At 35.4% G+C, this 19,052-nt stretch overlaps 1 protein-coding gene across 5 annotated transcripts in view; it reads right to left on the minus strand.

The window, feature by feature from the left end:
• PSD3 (pleckstrin and Sec7 domain containing 3) overlaps positions 1-19,052 on the minus strand; it is a 734,808-nt gene that overhangs the window by 151,117 nt on the left and 564,639 nt on the right. For all 5 annotated transcript variants that reach the window (XM_042983313.1, XM_042983312.1, XM_042983314.1 and 2 more), the window contains one exon: positions 18,293-18,486. In XM_042983313.1, coding sequence (XP_042839247.1) covers positions 18,293-18,486 — 194 coding nt within the window. The remainder of the gene's footprint in view (positions 1-18,292; positions 18,487-19,052) is intronic.

The raw sequence follows: 19,052 nt of genomic DNA on the forward strand, positions 1-19,052 counted from the left end.
CATGTGGACTGACATGACTATGCAACTTTCTGTGTGTGTTACAATCTCATTGGCCACTGGCCCCTATAAAACTGCTATGCCTCTTAACCTAGGAGTCCAAGTCCCTACTCCGCTGTGTCGGGTATACTTGGGCCCAAGCTCGAGCTTGCAAATAAACCCTCGTGCGTTTGCATCGGTATCAGCTCCTTGGTGGTCTCTCAGATTCGAAATCGGGGATTACAAAAAAAAAACAAACTCAAAAAGGATTAAAGACCTAAATGCAAGACCTGGAACCATAAAACCGCTGAAGGAAAATAAAAGCAATAAACTCTTGGACATTCATCTTACTGGTATTTTTTTGGAGTTGTCTCCTCAGGCAAGGGCAACAAGAGCAAAAATAAACAATATGACTACATGAAACTAAAAAGATTTTTAACCGTGAAGGAAATCATCAACAAAATAATAAGGCAGCCTACTGAATAGGAGAGGATATTTGCAAATGGTATATGTGATAAGGAATTATTATCCAAAATATATAAAGAACTCATACAACACAATAGCAAAAAAACAATGTGATTTAAACACTGGCAGAGGATCTGGATAGATATTTTTCTAAAGAAGACACACAGATGGCTAACAAATACATGAAAAGATACTCAACATCATTACTCATCAGGAAAACACAAATAAAAACCATAACGTAATAATGCCTAACACTTGTCAGAATAGCTATTATTAAAAAGACAAGAAATAACAAATGTTGGTGAGAATGTAGGGAAAGGAAACCCTCATGAACTATTGGTGGAAATTTAATTTATTGTAGCCACTAGAGAATACAGTATGGGAGGTTCCTCAAAAAAAATAAAAATAGAACTATCATACAATCCAGCAATGCCAACTCTGGTTATTTACCCAAAGAAAATAAAAATAATAATTTGAAAAGATACATGTGCCACTATGTTCACTGTAGCATAATTTACAATGAATAAGATATAGAAGGAACTTAAATGCCCATCAATAGATGAATGGATAAAGAAGATGTGTTGTGTGTGTGTGTGTGTGTTTTTGTGTGTGCAAAGGAATATTATTCAGCCATAAAAAAGAATGGAATCTTGGCATTTGTGACAACATGGTAAACCTAAGGGTAAATGCTAAGTGAAATAAGACAAAGACAAAATCTGCATGATTTCACCTATATGTAGAATCTAAAAAACAGATGAACAATCAAAACAAAATAGAAACAGAATAAATTGGTAATGCTGGGGTGGGGGGGATGGGCAAAATAGGGGAAGGGGATTAAGAGGTACAAACTTCCGGTTTTAAAGTAAGTCATAGGGATGTAAAGTATAGCATAGGGAATGCATAGTTAAGAATGTTGTAATCACTTTGTGTGGTGAGAGATGGTAGGTAGACTTATGATGATTATTTCATAATGCATATAAATGATGAATCACTAGGTTGTACACCTATAAGTAATACAGTATGTCAACTGCACTACAATAAAACAAAATAAATGAATAAATGGCCTATCTACTTTCAAAGCTCAAATTAAGTCTGTAGTATCCAGTGATAACATCTTTGCACACATATTTCTGCCACTGTAATTATTTCCTTTAAAAAACCAGCAGTGTATTGGGGCGCCTGGGTGGCTTGCTTGGTTAAGTGTCTGACTTCAGCTCAGGTCACGATCTTGCGGTCCGTGAGTTCGAGCCCTGCGTTGGGCTCTGTGCAACAGCTCAGAGCCTGGAGCCTGTTTCAGATTCTGTGTCTCCCTCTCTCTGTGACCCTCCCCTGTTCATGCTCTGTCTCTCTTTGTCTCAAAAATAAATAAACATTAAAAAAAAAAAATTAAAAAAAAAAAACAAAAAAAAACAGCAGTGTATTTTTCATTTCAAGTTTTTATCAATATCAAATTACTGAAGAATTTCATTTACTGCATTAAATAACCATAACAGAGATATCAACGTTATTCTCTTTTCACAAATGTTAACTATATAAAAAATCTTTAGAGTCAATAATTCCAATAGAATAATTTCTAAAAATCAGATGCAATGAAAACAGTACATTCCTCTTTCAGAAAGTAGTATGTCAGAAATTATGAACACAGATTTTTTTTTGGTGCTAAAAGACTGCAGTTTCTATTCCATGTGCCCTTGTCAAGGGTTTCTGAGAATGGTGGGTAGCTTCTTTCAACCAACTTTAGTCCACTTCAGGAAAAGGTGGATTTTAAATTAAAGGCTTTAGTCATCAAAATGGAACTTAAAAACTTAAAATGTATTCTTTTAGTCTAAATGTAGAGTTATGAAGAAGCATTCCCCATCAAAAACAGATTAAATGTCACCAACACTAGAATGTCATATGGGGAACTAATACTGAGAACTCAGAGGGCTGCCCTCCAGGCACTGCTCCTTGTTTGACCTGTATCAACAGCTCAAAGGCTTCATTATGCACCCAGCTCCCACAGTGCAGCAAAATGGAAAAGGGGAGGAGACCTTAGCATATTTTTAAAATAATTGCTTTGCTTTGCCTCCACTTAAAGAGTCTTTATGTAACAGGAGGAAACAACTGTCTTCTGGAAATAAGAAAACCATTTCAATTTTATTATCTTTTAATTATAGTGTCACTGTTCCAATGTTACACAATAGGAAAGAATTCTGCCTGTACTGCCATTATAAATTCTATTTTCAGAATGTGTGACTCAGAATAACATCTACTCTCTCAAATTGGACATGTGGGACTAAATTTCCAAAACTTTTACTGACAGGGTTTACTGTGTAAACCCTTGTAAAGTGAGTAAACTTCCCTAACCTTCTCAAGATACTACCAAACACTCCTTAAACAAAAAGTAGTTAAATGAGATTAAAAATATGAACTGAATGTGGTTCTCACTTTCTTACAAAGTAATCCACATTTCAATATTTCAAATTAGAAACAAATCTCATGTGGGTAAAGTCATTGAATAATCTATGCTGGAAATGCAATGTGATTAAAGTATTTCAAAATAATTAAAGTGATATGGCCACAAAATTATTAGCTACCTTGGTTCACTTCTTCTGAAGTCCTCCCATTCCATTTCCAAAAGAAAGCACCTTTTAGCATTTGAGCTATTACTTTGGGTAAATTTCCATTGCATCCCTAAACAATGTGCTGTCATCATAAACTGTAAAAGAGACAGAGAGGGGGACACAGAATCCAAAGCAGGCTCCAGGCTCTGAGATGTCAGCACAGAGCCCGATGTGGGGCTTGAACCCACAAACTGTGAGATAGTGACCCGAGCTGAAGTCAGACGCCTAACCGACTGAGCCACCCAGGTGCCCCATCTCCTCTCCACTTTTACCTCTCACCTTTTTTCATCCATCCTCTTACAGAGTCAAGGTGGACAATATTTATATTCTAGGTGTAGCCATAATTAAATCTTTCACATTTCTAACTGTAAAAAGCAATCAAAATTCTATTATTGTGGTGAAGTTTTAAAATGTTATATTGTAGTGATGGTACTTACAAAATTTGGTTTTTGGGTTTTCTAACTGTTTTCTCACACAGATTTCAAGCAAAATACCAACTATTTCTAAATTTCCCATGCAATCAAGTGTTCCATCAAGTTTTTAAAAATTATTTTTTAAGCTTATTTATTTTGACGGGGTGGAAGGGAGAGGAGAGAGAATCCCAAGCAGACTCTGTGCTGTCAGCAAGTTCATGACCTGAGCTCAAACCAAGAGTTGGATGGTCAACCGATGGAGTCACCTAGGTGCCCCAAGTTTTTAAAAATTATAAAACATTAATGCATCTAAAGTTTATCAACAGCAATAAAGCAAAAAAAAAAAATGCCACTATCACCTAATTAAAAAAATAAATCAATATAGTTGAATTGCTGGGTACTCATCATTGATTCCATGTGTTCTCTCTGCCAGAGGTAACCACTATTCCATATTTAATTATTTCTTATGTGAATGTATTCCTACTAAAAATAGTACTGTTCTGAATGCTGTAGAATCTTTTCATAAGTGTGTATTCTTCTGCACATTGTTTTTCATTCAACATCATATTTGTGAGTTATCCATGTGGATACACAGAACTCTAGTTCCTTGCATTTCACTGTTACATAGTTTTCTATTATGTGATATATGTAACCCATCCAATCCCTTGTAAAAGGCCATTTAGGCTGTTTTATTTTCAGCTATTATAATGCTGCTATGAAATTCCTCATTATAAAACTGCAAGTTTCTGTTGATATGTACCTATGCAGGATTGGATAAACTGAGACATAGGTTGAAGTATTTTCAACTCTATTGATGATCGCTAACTATCTTCCAAAGTGGGGATACCACTGATACATTAACAGAGTAGGAGAGTGTTCGTTGCTCTAAATGCTTGCCAACGTCTGGTATCATTCTTTCAAATTCTTGTCAATGTGACATATGTGAAATATTATCTCATCATGTGTTTAATTTGAATATCCTTGATTATTGCTGAGGTTGGGTATCTCTTCATATATTTATTAATCATCTCAATGTCTTTTTCTGTGGTGGTTTGTTCAAATTGTTGCTCATTGTTCTACTGGGTTGTCTTTTCTAATTAATTTAACATTTCTTTATATGTATACTATGGATACTAATCCCTGTAATGTGCTGTGAGTATCTTCTCCCAATATGTGGATTGTCTTTTAACTTTCAAAAGAGTATTTTAATATAAAGAAGACTTTACTTTTGGGGGAGCTTGGGTGGCTCAGTCAGTTAAATGTCTCACTTAGGCTCAGGTCATGATATCATGGTTCATGAGTTTGAGCCCAGTGTCAGGCTCTGTGCTAACAGTTTGGAGCCTGGAGCCTGCTTCAGATTCTGTGTCTCCCTCTCCCTCTGCCCCTCCCCAGCTCATATTCTGTCTCTCTCTCTCTCTCAAAAATAAGTAAACATTAAAAATTTTTTAAGTCTTTACTTTTAACACAATCATGCCTATCAACATATTCTTTCACGGTTTTTGTTTTCCTAAATCTTAAGAAATCTTTCCCTACCTAAAGATTACAAAGATACTGTTCCACAGCTTCTTCTAAAAGTTTTACATTTTGTCTCTCAAACTTTTACTTTTAATTTACCTGAAACTGATTTTTCTGGTTGGACTGATGTGGAAACACACATACAAACACCCCATCACACCCCACATGCACACTATCACATACTGCCCGACACACCATACCCTCCTATACATTGCATCCACATATCCCCCCACTCAGCACCATTTACTGAAACATTTCTGATGTTGCTAAATTACTGAAATACTTCTTATGACATCTATCAAGTTATTATAAACAATGGCCACTGCTGCTTCTAGGCTCTCTTCTATTCCACTGTCCTATCAATGTCTTGTTATCTGAGAAAATATGTAAGCATGGTCTGAACAGCACTTTTTCCATTCAATTTTGAACATTATGTGTGTAGTACCTTAGCTAACAATGTATGTATTTAAAAATTTATACTGTGGATGCTAGACTGTAATTATTCTCCACATATTACACCTAACTGTAAGCTCCTTAGAGGAGAGAGGCTATGTTTAATATAAATCTACTGTGTTAGGTACTCGAGGAGTGCTTAATTCACATAGAGAAAAAAAATCATTACTTGCACCTCAGCTTATATAGGCTGTGGTAATAAAAACTAGACAACAACTTCAGTTTTTGCAACACTGATACTACTAAAATACAAAGACAGCACTATGTATGATTTTATTCACCTGCTTGTTCCCATCTCTTGTGTGCTACATCAGTCTAAATGGGGGACAGGTATGGGGGTCACAATCTCAAAGACTCTAGGGCCAGAAAAGTAGCAATTATTGTCAGAGAAGGCCTGGTACAGGGAATTGTAGAAACTATGGTCAACAAGAAAATGCCTAACTAAATCATGCAATTCAGTTTATATAAAAGGGCTGTGTTGGCCAAGGAACAAAATTCTCAGCCCCTGCTGGCTCTAGTTTGAGGCCTCTAGTCATCTAAATACATGTGACATAGTGACAGACTGTCCCTGACTACACAAAAAAATGCACAAATTAAATATTTCATAAGCATATTTTCTCTTAGGCACTGCTTTAAACAATATGCTGTAATTAGTTTGCTATAATCAGATTTTACTCCTATCAGGTGCTCTGCTATTCTCTACTACAGGCTTAGTTAAGATGTTTAATGTCCATTTCCTCCTTAACAAAATGTAGATACTAATAATACCTACTTCCTAGAGTGAAGATTAAATGAATTAATGCACAAAGTGCTTAGGATAAAGCTTTAATAGTGATTATCACTTTTACCACTTTATCACTTGATTATCACTGTTATCATCCTCATTTTTTGAACATTTAAAATTTTGAATATCTTGTCTACCTTTCTTGATTTACCTTTAATACCTTTCTTGATTTCCACAAATTTCCCACATCAGACTAATAAAACTAAGAGGTTATACTGAATTTTGTATTTTATTTTGTCTGACAAATTCGGAAGACAGTTTGCTTTCCAAATTTGACCTGTCAATACTTTACCTTATTGTCAGATTTCATGAGTCTGATAAACACATATACTTCTATGAAATATACAACATTTGCTTTCAATCATGATTTGTCTCCTCCAGTTAAAATTTCTGAGTTGAGCTTATTTTTAAAAAGCTAAATAAATTAATTAAATGAAGCAAAGGAAACTTCTAAGGTTTTTAAAATGCTTATGAGCAATTACAGATACATCTGACAAACTGAGTCCTTAGAGTTAACTAAACAGTGAAAGATACCAAATATTGAGTCAGACAAGAGGTCCTTTAGAGACAAGTTAATCAGGGTTTTAATCTCTCCATAGTTTTAACCAAAATCTTCACTTATTAAAAATTTTTGGTAATATCTGTATCAGAGTAATAGCTATAATATCAGAGCACCTGGATATGTTTACACACACACACACACACACACACAAACATATATATGTATATATACACACACAGACACAAATATATACAAATGCATATATACATATATATGTGTATATATACACACACACATATATATACACATATATACATATATACATATATATACATATATACATATATATACATATATACATATATATGTATATATATGTATATATATGTATATAAATACGATATAGTTCTAGGTACACTGAACATGATAACCCAAATAAAGTGTTTACAGACTTTGGATAAATATGTCAAAAAGGTGTCATTACACAGATACCTCAAAAATTATTTGAAGCACTTATTCCAAGAAAGCTCCACTGTTGTTACTTTTTTAATGTACTGGAAGTTAAAAATGATCTATTTCAAAACACACCAGACATTAGTAACATAAAGTATATTCTGAATTTACTTATAGTGATCACCTCTTAAAAGAAAAAGGCAAATGGTCCAGAAGCAGTTCAGCCATTCCAGTACATTTCCAAGAAGCAGCAGCAGTCTATCACTGAGAAAAACCAGTTCAAACGGATATGATTTAAAGTCCAACAAGTAGGAGGTAGGGAGAGCATGGAGATTAGCTGGGAAGCAAACAACTCCTTTCTGAATCTCCAAATACATATCTAACGAGTTCAATTGTACTCAAAGGCTTAGAATTCCTTATCACTTTCATAGCTCAGTAAATATTAAGTCTTGAGATCTGAGACAACTAGAAAGAAATTTCTTAACAAAAGGGATCAGTCATCAATTTAGTTCTCCTTATGCCTATGAAAAATTAACTGTTACAAAAACTGCTCCCCTGTCATAAAAACTAGAAAACAGAACAATACATATAAAACAAAAGTTTTTAGATGTTGTATAATAGGCAGCTTTGAATAGATTCCAAAGAGAAAGGAACAAATGAGGTTGGTAATCCCAGATTACTGCTTGGAAGAAATAGCTAAGATCCAGTAGTGAAAGAGGGTACCAAAACAGAACATGGAAGTCATGCTAAGTTTGGTATGGCTGAGGTGGCTAGAACTGTCCAGCAGAGGGAAAGCTACACAAGAGGATAGCTCTGGAGATTTACAGAGTTAATTCCCAGGTCTTGGCTAGAGCACTAACCTGAGTACACGTGAAAGTAAATTATCCAAGGTGTTGGAAAGAACTACCAAAAAGTAGTGGAATAAACAATTTCAAAAACTCACATAGGGCTGGGAATAGTCTGTGCTCTCATCAGACAGAGTACAGAAAGACTTTGCAAAACTAGGGCAATGGAGTCTAAATAATGCTTTAGTATGAAGCTAAATAAATCCCAGAATAAAGGCTGCTTTGGATCCATCATAACTAAGGGTAACAGCAAGCCTCTAAAGGATTCAGTTATTTTACAAGTTACTTATCCATACAATAGAATCCAGTATTCTTTAAAGTAATAAAACTAAATCTAGTCTTCCAAAATGTCACATGTCTGGTATTCAAATAAAAATTACTAGGAATGCAAAGATAAAAGTATAACCCAGAGGCAGCAGAACAATTAAAGTAACAGTCTGGAAATGAAAGAGAAAGGAAATCAAAGAGAAGAACCTTAAGAACCATATTGTAAATATGACAAATATGCTCAAGGATATTAAGAAAAACACAATCTTGATAATGAGAGAAATGGAGGATAGAAAAGATTCATGATGCAGTTTCAAAAGTAAGAATACTATATACACAACGATAAATACTGTTGTAAACTTGAAGACACAGCAATAAAATGTTACTAAAATAAGGTCCTGAAACTACATAAAAGATTTGGAAAAAACTGAATAAAGCCTCAAAGAACCTTTCGTGTAATACCAAGTAGTCAAATATACAGGAAACTAGAGTCCCAGAAAGAGGGGTGGGTGCCATAGAAATAAAGGCTAAAAGATATCCAAAATTGGTGAAAAATATAAACTGATGAATCCAAGAACGTCAACCACCAGACAAGGAAAAAGAAAACCACGTTAAGACAGCTCATAATAAAACTGCTGAAAATCAAAAAGAAAAAGAAAAGTCACCAAAGCAGTCAGAAGGAGGAAAAAAAAACATGCTAAGTACAGAGGAACAAATAATGTCAGCAGGCATTTTGCCTGAAATCACACAGGGCATTGAACAATGGAATGTTTTTAAATTACTGAAGGAAAAGGAAAACACTGCCAAATAATTCTACAACCAATAATCATAAATTCCTAAAATTAAGATGCAGTGTACATTAAAATTTTTTTTAATTAATTTATTTTAAGAGAGACAGAGCACAAGCAGGGAAGGAACAGAGAGAAAGGAAAAGAGAGAGAATCCCAAGCAGATTCCATACTACCAGCACAGAGCTCTATCTCACCAACTGTGAGATCATGACCTGAGCTGAAATCAAGAGCCAGACGCTCAACCAACTGAACCACCCAGGCACCCTTGCATTGCACATTTTTTTAAAAACCAATAAAACATGAGAACATTTCTTGCTAGCAGGACTTTACTATTAAGACATATTAAAGGAAATTATTTAAGAAAAAAAGATACTAAGTGGAAATTTGGAAAAGCAAACGGAAACTTAGTATCCCAGAAATAGTCAACGTGTGGGTGAAGGTAAAAATCACATTTCTATTTAAAGCAAAAATAATCACCATGTACTAGGAGTTTTACAACATATACACAAGTAAAACATATGACAGTAGCACAAATGCTAGGAAGAGAGAAAAGAAAATAGCCTGTTGTAAGGGTCTCAAACTACACGTGAAGTAGTAAAATTTGAAAACAGACTGTGACAAGTTATAGTGTAAATCCAAAAACAATCATTAAAATTATTAAACAAAGAGCAAAGACAATACACCAATATTGAAGAAAGAATCACACACACACATACACACACACACACACAAATCTTAAACAAGGCAGGAAAACACTCTAGTTAAAACACAGAGATTGTAAATTGATAAAAAGCAAGACATCAATATGCTGTATGCAACAATTTTAAAGACAAAATTATAGATTAAAAAGCTAGAAAAAAAATCTAAATATCACACAGAAACTAAAAAGAAAGGGAGAGTTACTATGTTAATCTAAGACAAAGTGGATTTCAAAATAAGTAAGACCAGGAATGAGAGGGATCATTTCATGATAAAGGAACCATTTTATCAAGAGGATATAACATGCATAGCTAGGAGGAATGCAAAATGGTACAGAGACACTTTGGAATAGTTGGGAAGTTTCTTATGAAGTTAAACATATACTTAGCATACACCACAGCAATCACTCAATCTCACTCCCTTATTCCAAGGTAACTTTTTTTTCCTTTTTTCAAATTTTTATCTAAACTCCAGTTAGTTAACAGACAATGTAATATTAGTTTCAGCTGCAGAATTTACTGATACATCACTTACACACAGCAGCCAGTGCTCATCACAAGGGCACTCCTTGATACCCATCATCCATTTAACCTGTCCACAAACCTACCTCACCTCCAACGAACATCAGTTCGTTCTCTATAGTTAAGAGTGTTTTATTTTTTCCCCCCTCTATGTTCATTTGTTTTCTTTCTTAAATTCCACATGAGTGAAATCAGACAGTATTTGTCTTTCTCTGATGGGCTTACTTTGCTTAGCCTGATACTCTCTAGCTCCATCCATGTGGTTGCAAAGAAAAGATTTCATTCTACTGTTTTTGGCAGAGTAATATTCCATTACATACATATACCACTTCTGTATCCATTAGTCAGTTGATTGCCATGTGGGCACTTACCATAATTTGGCTATTGTTGACAATGTGCTATAAATACTGTGGTGCATGTACCCCTTTGAATCGGTAGTTTTGTATCCTTTGGGTAAATACCTAGTACTTCAACTGCTGAATCATAGGGTATTTCTATTTTTAACTTTTTTTTTTGAGAGAGAGAGAGAGAGAGAGACAGAGAGAGAGACAGCGAGCAAGAGTGGAGGAGGGGTAGAAAGAAGGAGAGAGTATCCAAAGCAGGCTCTGCTCTACCAGTTTGGAGCCCAATGCAGAGCTTGAACCCAGGAACTGTGATATTATTACCTGAGCTGAAACCAAGAGCTGATCAATCAACAAACTGAGCCACCCAGGTGCCCTTCTATTTTAACTTTTTGAGGAACCTCCATAATGTTTTCCTCAGTGGCTGTTCCAGTTTGCATTCCCAACTGTGTAATGGGGATTCCCTTTCTCAGTAAACTCAAAACATCTGTTGTTTGCTGTGTCATTAATTTTAGTCATTCTGACAGGTGTGACGTGATACCTCAATGCACTTTTGATTTGTATTTCCCTGATGATGAGTGATGTTGAACAACTTTTCACGTGTCTGTTGGCCTTCTTTGGAAAAATGTCTACTCATGTCTTCTGCTCATTTTTTAACTGGATTATTTGTGTTTTGGGTGTTGAGTTTGATAAGTTCTTTATAAATTTTGGATACTAACGTTTTATCAGATACATCACTTGCAAATATCTTCTCCCACTCCAAAGATTGCCTTTTAGTTTTATTGATTGTTTCTTTCACTGTGCAGAAGTTTTTATCTTGATGAAGTCCCAATAGTTTATTTTTGTTTTTGTTCCCCTTGCCTCAGGAGACTTATCTAGTGTAAAGTTGCTATGGCTGATGTCAACAAGGTTACTGTCTGTGTTCTCTAAGATTTTAATAGTTTCCCACCTTACATTTAGGTCTTTCAGCCATTTTAAATTTATTTTTGTGTGTGATGTAAGAAAGTGGCCCAGTTTCACTCCTTTGCATATTGCTGTCCAATTTTCAGAACACCATTTGTTGAAGAGATGTTTCCCATTAGATATTCCTTCCTGCTTTGTTGAAGATGAAATTGCCATATTGTTGTGGTTCATTTCTGGGTTTTCTACTCTGTTCCACTGATCCATGTGTCTGTTTTTATGCCAGTACCATAGTGTCCTGATCACAACAGCATTGCAATATAACTTAAAGCCTGGAATTGTGATGCTTCCAATTTGCTTTTCTTTGTCATGACTGCCTTGGCTATTCAGGGTCTTTTGTGGTTCTATACAAGTTTTAGAATTGTTTATTCTAGCTCTATGAAAAATGCTGGTGGTATTTTGATAGAGATTGCATTAAATGTGTAGACTGCTTTGGGTAGTAGACATTTTAACAAGTTTGTTCTTCCAATTAATGATCACGGAACATCTTCATTTCTTTGTGTCCTCTTCAATTTCTTTCATCAGTGTTTTATAGTTTCCAGAGTACAGATCTTTTACCTCTTGAGTAGGTTTATTTCTAGTATCTTAGGGTTGTTGGTGCACTTGTAAATGGAATCCATTCCTTGATTTCTCTTTCTGCTGCTGTATTATTGGTGTATAGAAATACAAAAGATTTCTGTACCTTGATTTTGAATCCTATGACTTTACTGAATTCATGTTTCAGTTCTAGTAATTTTTTGATGGAGTCTTTTGGGTTTTCTATATGGAGTATCACATCATCTGCAAAGACTGAAGTTTGACTTCTTCCTTGCTGATGTGGATGCCTTTTATTTATTTTTGTTTTCTGAATGCTGTGGCTAGGACTTTCAGGACTATGTCAAAGTAACAATGGTGAGTGGACATCCCTATCTTGTTCCTGACTGTAGAGGAAATTATCTCAGTTTTTCCCCACTTAAGAAGATATTAGCTGTGGGTTTTTCGTATATGACCTTTATTATGTTGTTATGTTCTCTCTAATAACCCTACTACATTGAAGGTTTTTATCACGAATAGATATTGTACTTTGTCAATTTTTTTTGCATCTGTTTAAAAGATCATATGGTTCTTATCCTTTCCTTTATTAATGTGGTGTATCATGATGATTGATTTACAAATACTGAACCACCCTTGCAGTCCAGGAATAAATCTCACTTGATCATGGGGATTCTTTTAATGTACTGTTAGATTTGGTTTGCTGCTATTTTATTGAGACTTTTTACATCCATGTTCATCAGGGACATTAACCTCTATTTCTCTTTTAGTGGAGTCTTTATCTGGTTTTGGTATCAGGGTAATGCTGGACTCATAGAATGAATTTGGAAGTTTTCCACCCTCTTCTATATTTTGGAATAGTTTGACAGGAATAGGTATTAACTCTCCTTTTAATGTTTGGTAGAACCCACCTGTGATGCCACTTGGCCCTGGAATTTGTTTGTCGGGAGAGTTTTGATTATTAATTCAATTTATTTTCCAGTTATTGGTCTGTTCAGTTTTCTATTTCTTCCTATTTAAGTTTTGGTATGATATCTTTCTAGGAATTTATCCAATCTTCAGGGTTTTCCAATTTGTTGGCATATAATTTTTCATAATATACTCTTACAATTGTTTGTATTATGTAGTGTTGGCTGTTAATTTTCCTCTTTTATTTTTATTTTATTTTGGTCCTTCCTTTTTCTCTTTCTTTTTTTTTTTTTTTTTATAAATGTGTCTAAGAGTTTATCAATGTTACTAAGAAATCCCTAGTTTCATTGGTCTGCTCCACTGTTTTTTTAGTTTCTATACCATTTATTTCTGCTTTAATCTTTATTATTTACCTCCTTCTACTGGCATTAGGCTTCATTTGTTGTTCATTTTCTACTTCCTTTAGGTGTAGGATTAGGTTTTTCATTTGAGATTTTTCTTGTTTCTTGAAGTAGGCGTGTAGCACTGTATACTTCCACCTTAGGACTGCTTTTCCTGCATATCCCAAAGGTTTTGGACCACTGTGTTTTCATTTTCATTTGTTTCCAAGTATTTTTTAAATTTCTTCTTTGATTTCCTGGTTGACTCATTCATTGTTTAGTAGCATGCTGTTTAACCTCCAGTATTTGTTGTCTTTTCAGTTTTTCTTGTGATTGACATCAAGTTTCATAGTGTTGTGGTCAAAAAAGATGCATGGTATGATCTCAATCTTTTTGTACTTTTTGAAGTCTCATTTGTGACCTAGTATGCGATCTATTCAGGGGAATGTCCCATGTGCACTTGAAAATAATGTGTATTCTGGTGTTTTAGGATGGAATGTTCTGAATATATCTGTTAAGTCCATCTGGTCCAGTATGTCATTCAAATCCATTGTTTCCTTGTTTAATTTTTTTCCACAGATGATCTGTTCACTGATATAAGTGGGTGATAAAGTCTCCTCCTCTTATTGTATTATTATCAAGGGGTTGCTTTATGTTTGTTATTAATTGTTTTATACACTTGGGTGCCTCCATCTTGGGTGCATAATAACTTCCAACTGTCAGATCTTTTTGGATAGACTCCTTTATTATGATATAGTGCCCTTCTTCATCTTTTGTTATAGTCTTTGGTTTAAAGTGTACCTTGTCCTATATAAGTATTGCTACTCCAACTTTATTTAGGTGTCCACTTGCATGATAAATATTTCTCCATCCTGTCACTTTCAAGGCACAGGTGTGTTAGGTCTAAAATGAGTCTTTTGTAGGCAGCATATAGATGGGTTTTGTCTTTTTATCCAATCTGACACCCTATGTCTTTTGATTTGAGCATTTAGTCCATTTTCACTCAGAATAACTATCGATGGATATGTATTTAATGCCGTTTTATTCCTTCTTTTGTCATGGTTTCTGGAGATGTTCTCTTCTTTCTTGTTTTTGTCACTTTGGTCTTTCCTTTCTACTCAGTTCCCTTTAAGTTTTCTTGCAGGGCTGCTTTAAACTCCATTAGTTTTTGTTCATCTGGGAAACTCTACCTTTCCTTCTATTCTGAATGATAGCCTTGCTGGACAGAGTATTCTTGGCTGCAAAATTTTCCCATTCAGAACTTTGAATACATCATGCCAGTCTCTCCTGACTTGGGAAGTTTCTGTTGAGAAATCTGCAGCGAACCTTATGGGTTTCCCTTGTAAGTTAGGGACTTCTTTTGTCTTGTTGCTTTTAAGATTTTTTTTTTCTTAATCACTATATTTTGCAAATTTAATTATAATGCCTTAGTGCTAGCTTACTTTTGTTGATTTTGATGGGAGGTTTCTGTGCCTCCGAGGATCTAGAGAAATTTTCTGCCCCCTTTTCTCTCTTCTACTGAGACTCCTGTAATATGAATGTTATTATGATTGATGGAGTAATTGAGTTCCCTAAGTATATTCTCATGTTGCATAATTCTTCTTTCTCTGTTTTATTCAGCTTCACTAGATTTCATTATTTTATCTTCTACATTACCTAGTTGTTTCTCTGCTTCTTCCATCCTTGTGTTCATTGCATCAAGCCTGTTTTGAATGTTACTGCATTTTTCATTTCTGTTTTTAACTCTTTGTTAAATGTGGTAAGGACCTGCATGAAGTCTTCCATTATTTTCTCAAGCCCAGTAAGTATCCTTATGATTGTTGCTTTAAATTCTCCATCAGGTATGTTACTTATATCTGTTTCTCTTAGATCTCTGGCCATGGCCTTGTCTTCTCCTTTCATCTGGGCTAAATTCCTGTCTTGGCATTTTATCTAAGTTTCTATCCTCTTCTGTATATTAGAAAACTCCATTAGGTTTCCTGCTTCTAAGAATAATGGCTTTATGAAAGCGATCATATAGTGCCCAGGGCCTGGTACTTCAGAGTGTGATGTGTGCACTCTGCTGTTCTTTTCTGGCTGCTGTATCCTTCAGGCCAGTTGTCTGTCTTGCCTGCAGTTGACAGTGTTTGGTCTTTGGACAGAATGTGTCAAGTTTTAACTAGGTATATTCTGGTCTGCTTGCTAAATGAGATATGATACTACTTCCACCTGAACTAAAGTCCTACAGAACTCTCTGGTTGGGAGCCATGGTGTGGGCAGGGGTTTCTGCTGGTGTTCTATGGAAAGGGAACCATGCTAGGATGGGGGAAAGCTTGACCAAGAAGGGCAGTAGTGTCAGAGCCCAGGGGTGCGGGGCTTGGTATAAGTAGGTTAGGCAGCCAGTATTGATGCTATGCTGCTTCCCACAAATGGCTCTGTGTTTATGGTGAGGGCAGGGGAGGGAAATGGCACCAGCTAGCTCCTTTCTTCAAGGAAAGGAGTCCCTGTGCATGCTGTCTCTCAGGAAAGCAAGCTGAGAAGAGTAAATAATCTCCCCTCTGTGTGTTCTAGGTGTGTTTCAGATTGCTGTATCCACACTGTCTGCCTCCAGGTTGTTAGCCTGTGGTGCCCTCTGAGCTGTATCACAGCCAAGCCTGCTAGTCTTAAAACTCCAGGCTTTAGGGATGTGGTGTGGGCAGGGGCCTGTCACTGGTCTTCCAGGGGAGGGTCCCACCTAGGCAGAAATTCTTAGGTTGCTAAAAAGACAAAAGTCCTATGACATACTGTCCTAATCAATCTGAAGTACTCAAAGGAGTTAACTAAGGCTTTAAAGTAGTTATATTGGCAGAAAAACCTAGTGTGATATGAGTTCTGTCTCATCTGCTAAGCAACTCCTAGATTTTGTACCTATACTCATATAAAAGTGGGCTAATAAGGGAGTAGAGCTTCCAGCAAGGGAATTTTCTCCAATAATCCTCCAAGATGGCACAGGGAAACATGAAACAAAGAAAATGTCATTGATAGGCTGAATCTGGGGACTCTTTGGAATAAGCTAACCAATTATGTCAATCCATTGCTAGGGAAGGGACTCAATGAAAAAAGACTCAATTAGGTTAACTTTGTTATCCTTATGAGGCAGAATGTAGAAAATTACATGGAATAAGTGATAGCTATCTTCCTATTTTTGCTTTTTTGAACTGTTATTTTAAATTGCAGTTATTCTGTTTTTTGCTTCTATTACTTTACATGAAGTATGTCAGACATTTCTATATATTTTTAATTTAGCCTATAAGTGAATTTACATCCCTATCTGAGACAAAATGGACACCAATCAGCTATTAATCTTGGAGATGAGAGTCACTTCTAGGCATGGCATGTGGGACAGAGAATGAGTGTATCTGTGGTTATAAATGGAAAACTGTACTAGGTTCAGCAAAAGCACTATTTGAACTGGATGGAGAAAGGGTGTGTGTGTATGCTGGCAACAAAGAAATGAATACCATTGTTTTGTCTACCAAAAAGACCCCCTTTTCTGTATTTTATTCATTCTTCAGGGAACTTTTCTATTTGCATTCAACCAAGTGTGTGCTGTCAATCACAGTATTCCATCCCTCTGTAATACAAATCAGAATCCTGCCACATAATATACTAAATTCAAAGTTAGGAAACGAGAATACTTTGGTGACAAAATTGAACACATAAAGTAATGCTGCTAATAATTATGTATCTAGCCATGTGAAAGAGCCCTGTTGTAAGGAATACAGGTGACATGCACTATAATGCAGAGACAATATAATAAAGTGTCCTGGTGATAATTCTTCATTTTAAGTGTGGCCTTGCCCTTTTTTCATAAGCCAGTCAGATTTGCTGTCACTTGCAACTACAAGAGTCCTGACACAATTCTCTTAGAAAAAATCAAGTAGTCTAGTAGGCTAGTATATAGAGTGCACAGGAAATATGGTAGAGGTACTCCTAAGAAACTTGGGAAAACTGAGAAACTTAGCATCTTAAGTCAGTTCCAAAGCCACTCTATTACAGTCTTTCTCTTGACTGTAACCTAACAGAAAGTACTACCACAGTAAGAAAAAGTCACAGATGGAAATAGTGGTAATGTCCATCCAAGCACTACATGTTTGCATCTGTAGGTAGGTAAGGATACCCTAAAGGTTTAACCTACTAATTGTGAGCATACATACCAGCTTACCTTAGCCTGTCCAACTATATCAAATTGCTATTTCACTCTACATAGGCTATTCTAAGCACAGAAACATACTTCATTTCTTTCAAATTTCAAACACTATTATCTGTCATAGGTAACTATGTCTCATACTTCACAAAGCTATCAGATGGGACTCTAATTTCCCAATACTAATTATACCATGCATGCCTATGTTGCACCTATCCATCTTCCACAAAGGCCAATCATTCAAATGTGCATAGACTGCAATTCTTTCCCTTCCTGTTTTGTTTCTGGGATCTTACATTATTGATTATTCTATGTGTTATAAATTAATTCTTCCCCACAACCATGAGAGATGTAAACTCCATGAAGACAGATACCTTTTCCATCGTATTCATTGCTATATTTTTGATGCCTAGCACATAGTAAGTACTCAAAATTATTTGTTGAAGGCAAGAGTAAATAAATGAATAAAAAGCTAGAAAGGAATAATCTGTAAGAGGTCTTCCATTTCTGAAGTTCTATAATTCTACTTGGAGAAGATCAAGTGTGACAATGGATTTCTGAGGGTTAGAGGCATCATCAAACTTCAGTAATACTTTTCTAGACAAACCTAATATAATTTTTCTTTATCCTTGACTTTACTTCAGATAAATTCACTTTAAATTTTGAGCCTCAAGATGAAATAATTAAAATAGAAAATGACAATAACAAATTATGCTTACTCTTCTTCCCATCCATATCTGCATGGATTTTCCGAGCCAAGAATCCACTTTTGTATATAGCAGCATTTGGGTCATGAGGAATGTCTAAGAATGGGTTGGTAGTACTCCCAATACGACTGATGGTCTTTGGATGTGTTCCATTAGCCTTCTCATCAGTTCCTTCAGTTGGAGATTTTTTTTTCTCTTCATCATCTCTAAAGGGAGAAAACACAGTTTGAGCACCTAACACAATATTCAATGAACAAAGTTATTTAGTGTAATAAACTATCATGTTTTCCAATAGTCCATCAGTCTTGATAAAAACACTATAAGAGCTATCACTTACTGTGTGTCTGTGTCAAATATTAATGATCATAAAGATCTTGTAAGATGGATATTAGTATCCTATATTACAGATAAGGAAGCAAACTGAGAGAGTTTAAATAAATTCCCAAGCCACAGATCTAGTAATCAAAGAGAGATGGTAAGGTAATGACTGCAAAATCTCTAAAGCCTTTGCTCTTTCTACCCACTACCTTCATACCTGTCTTCTTTCAAAAGAGTGAGGATTCTTTTACTGAAATCATGATTTTGATTTTGATTTTTACATGTTTTAGCACATCGCCAAGTACACAGAATACAATGAATAATTTTAGATTAAGTACAATGAATAATACTGAACTATATCCACCAAATAATCTCTTATATTGAAACCCCCAGTAAAGCTATCAATGTGGTAGGATGGTGGCGTCATTTAGTACTTTGGCATCTTCTAGCTACA

Source organism: Panthera tigris, chromosome B1 (genome assembly GCF_018350195.1).
Source record: "Panthera tigris isolate Pti1 chromosome B1, P.tigris_Pti1_mat1.1, whole genome shotgun sequence".
NCBI lineage: Eukaryota > Metazoa > Chordata > Mammalia > Carnivora > Felidae > Panthera > Panthera tigris.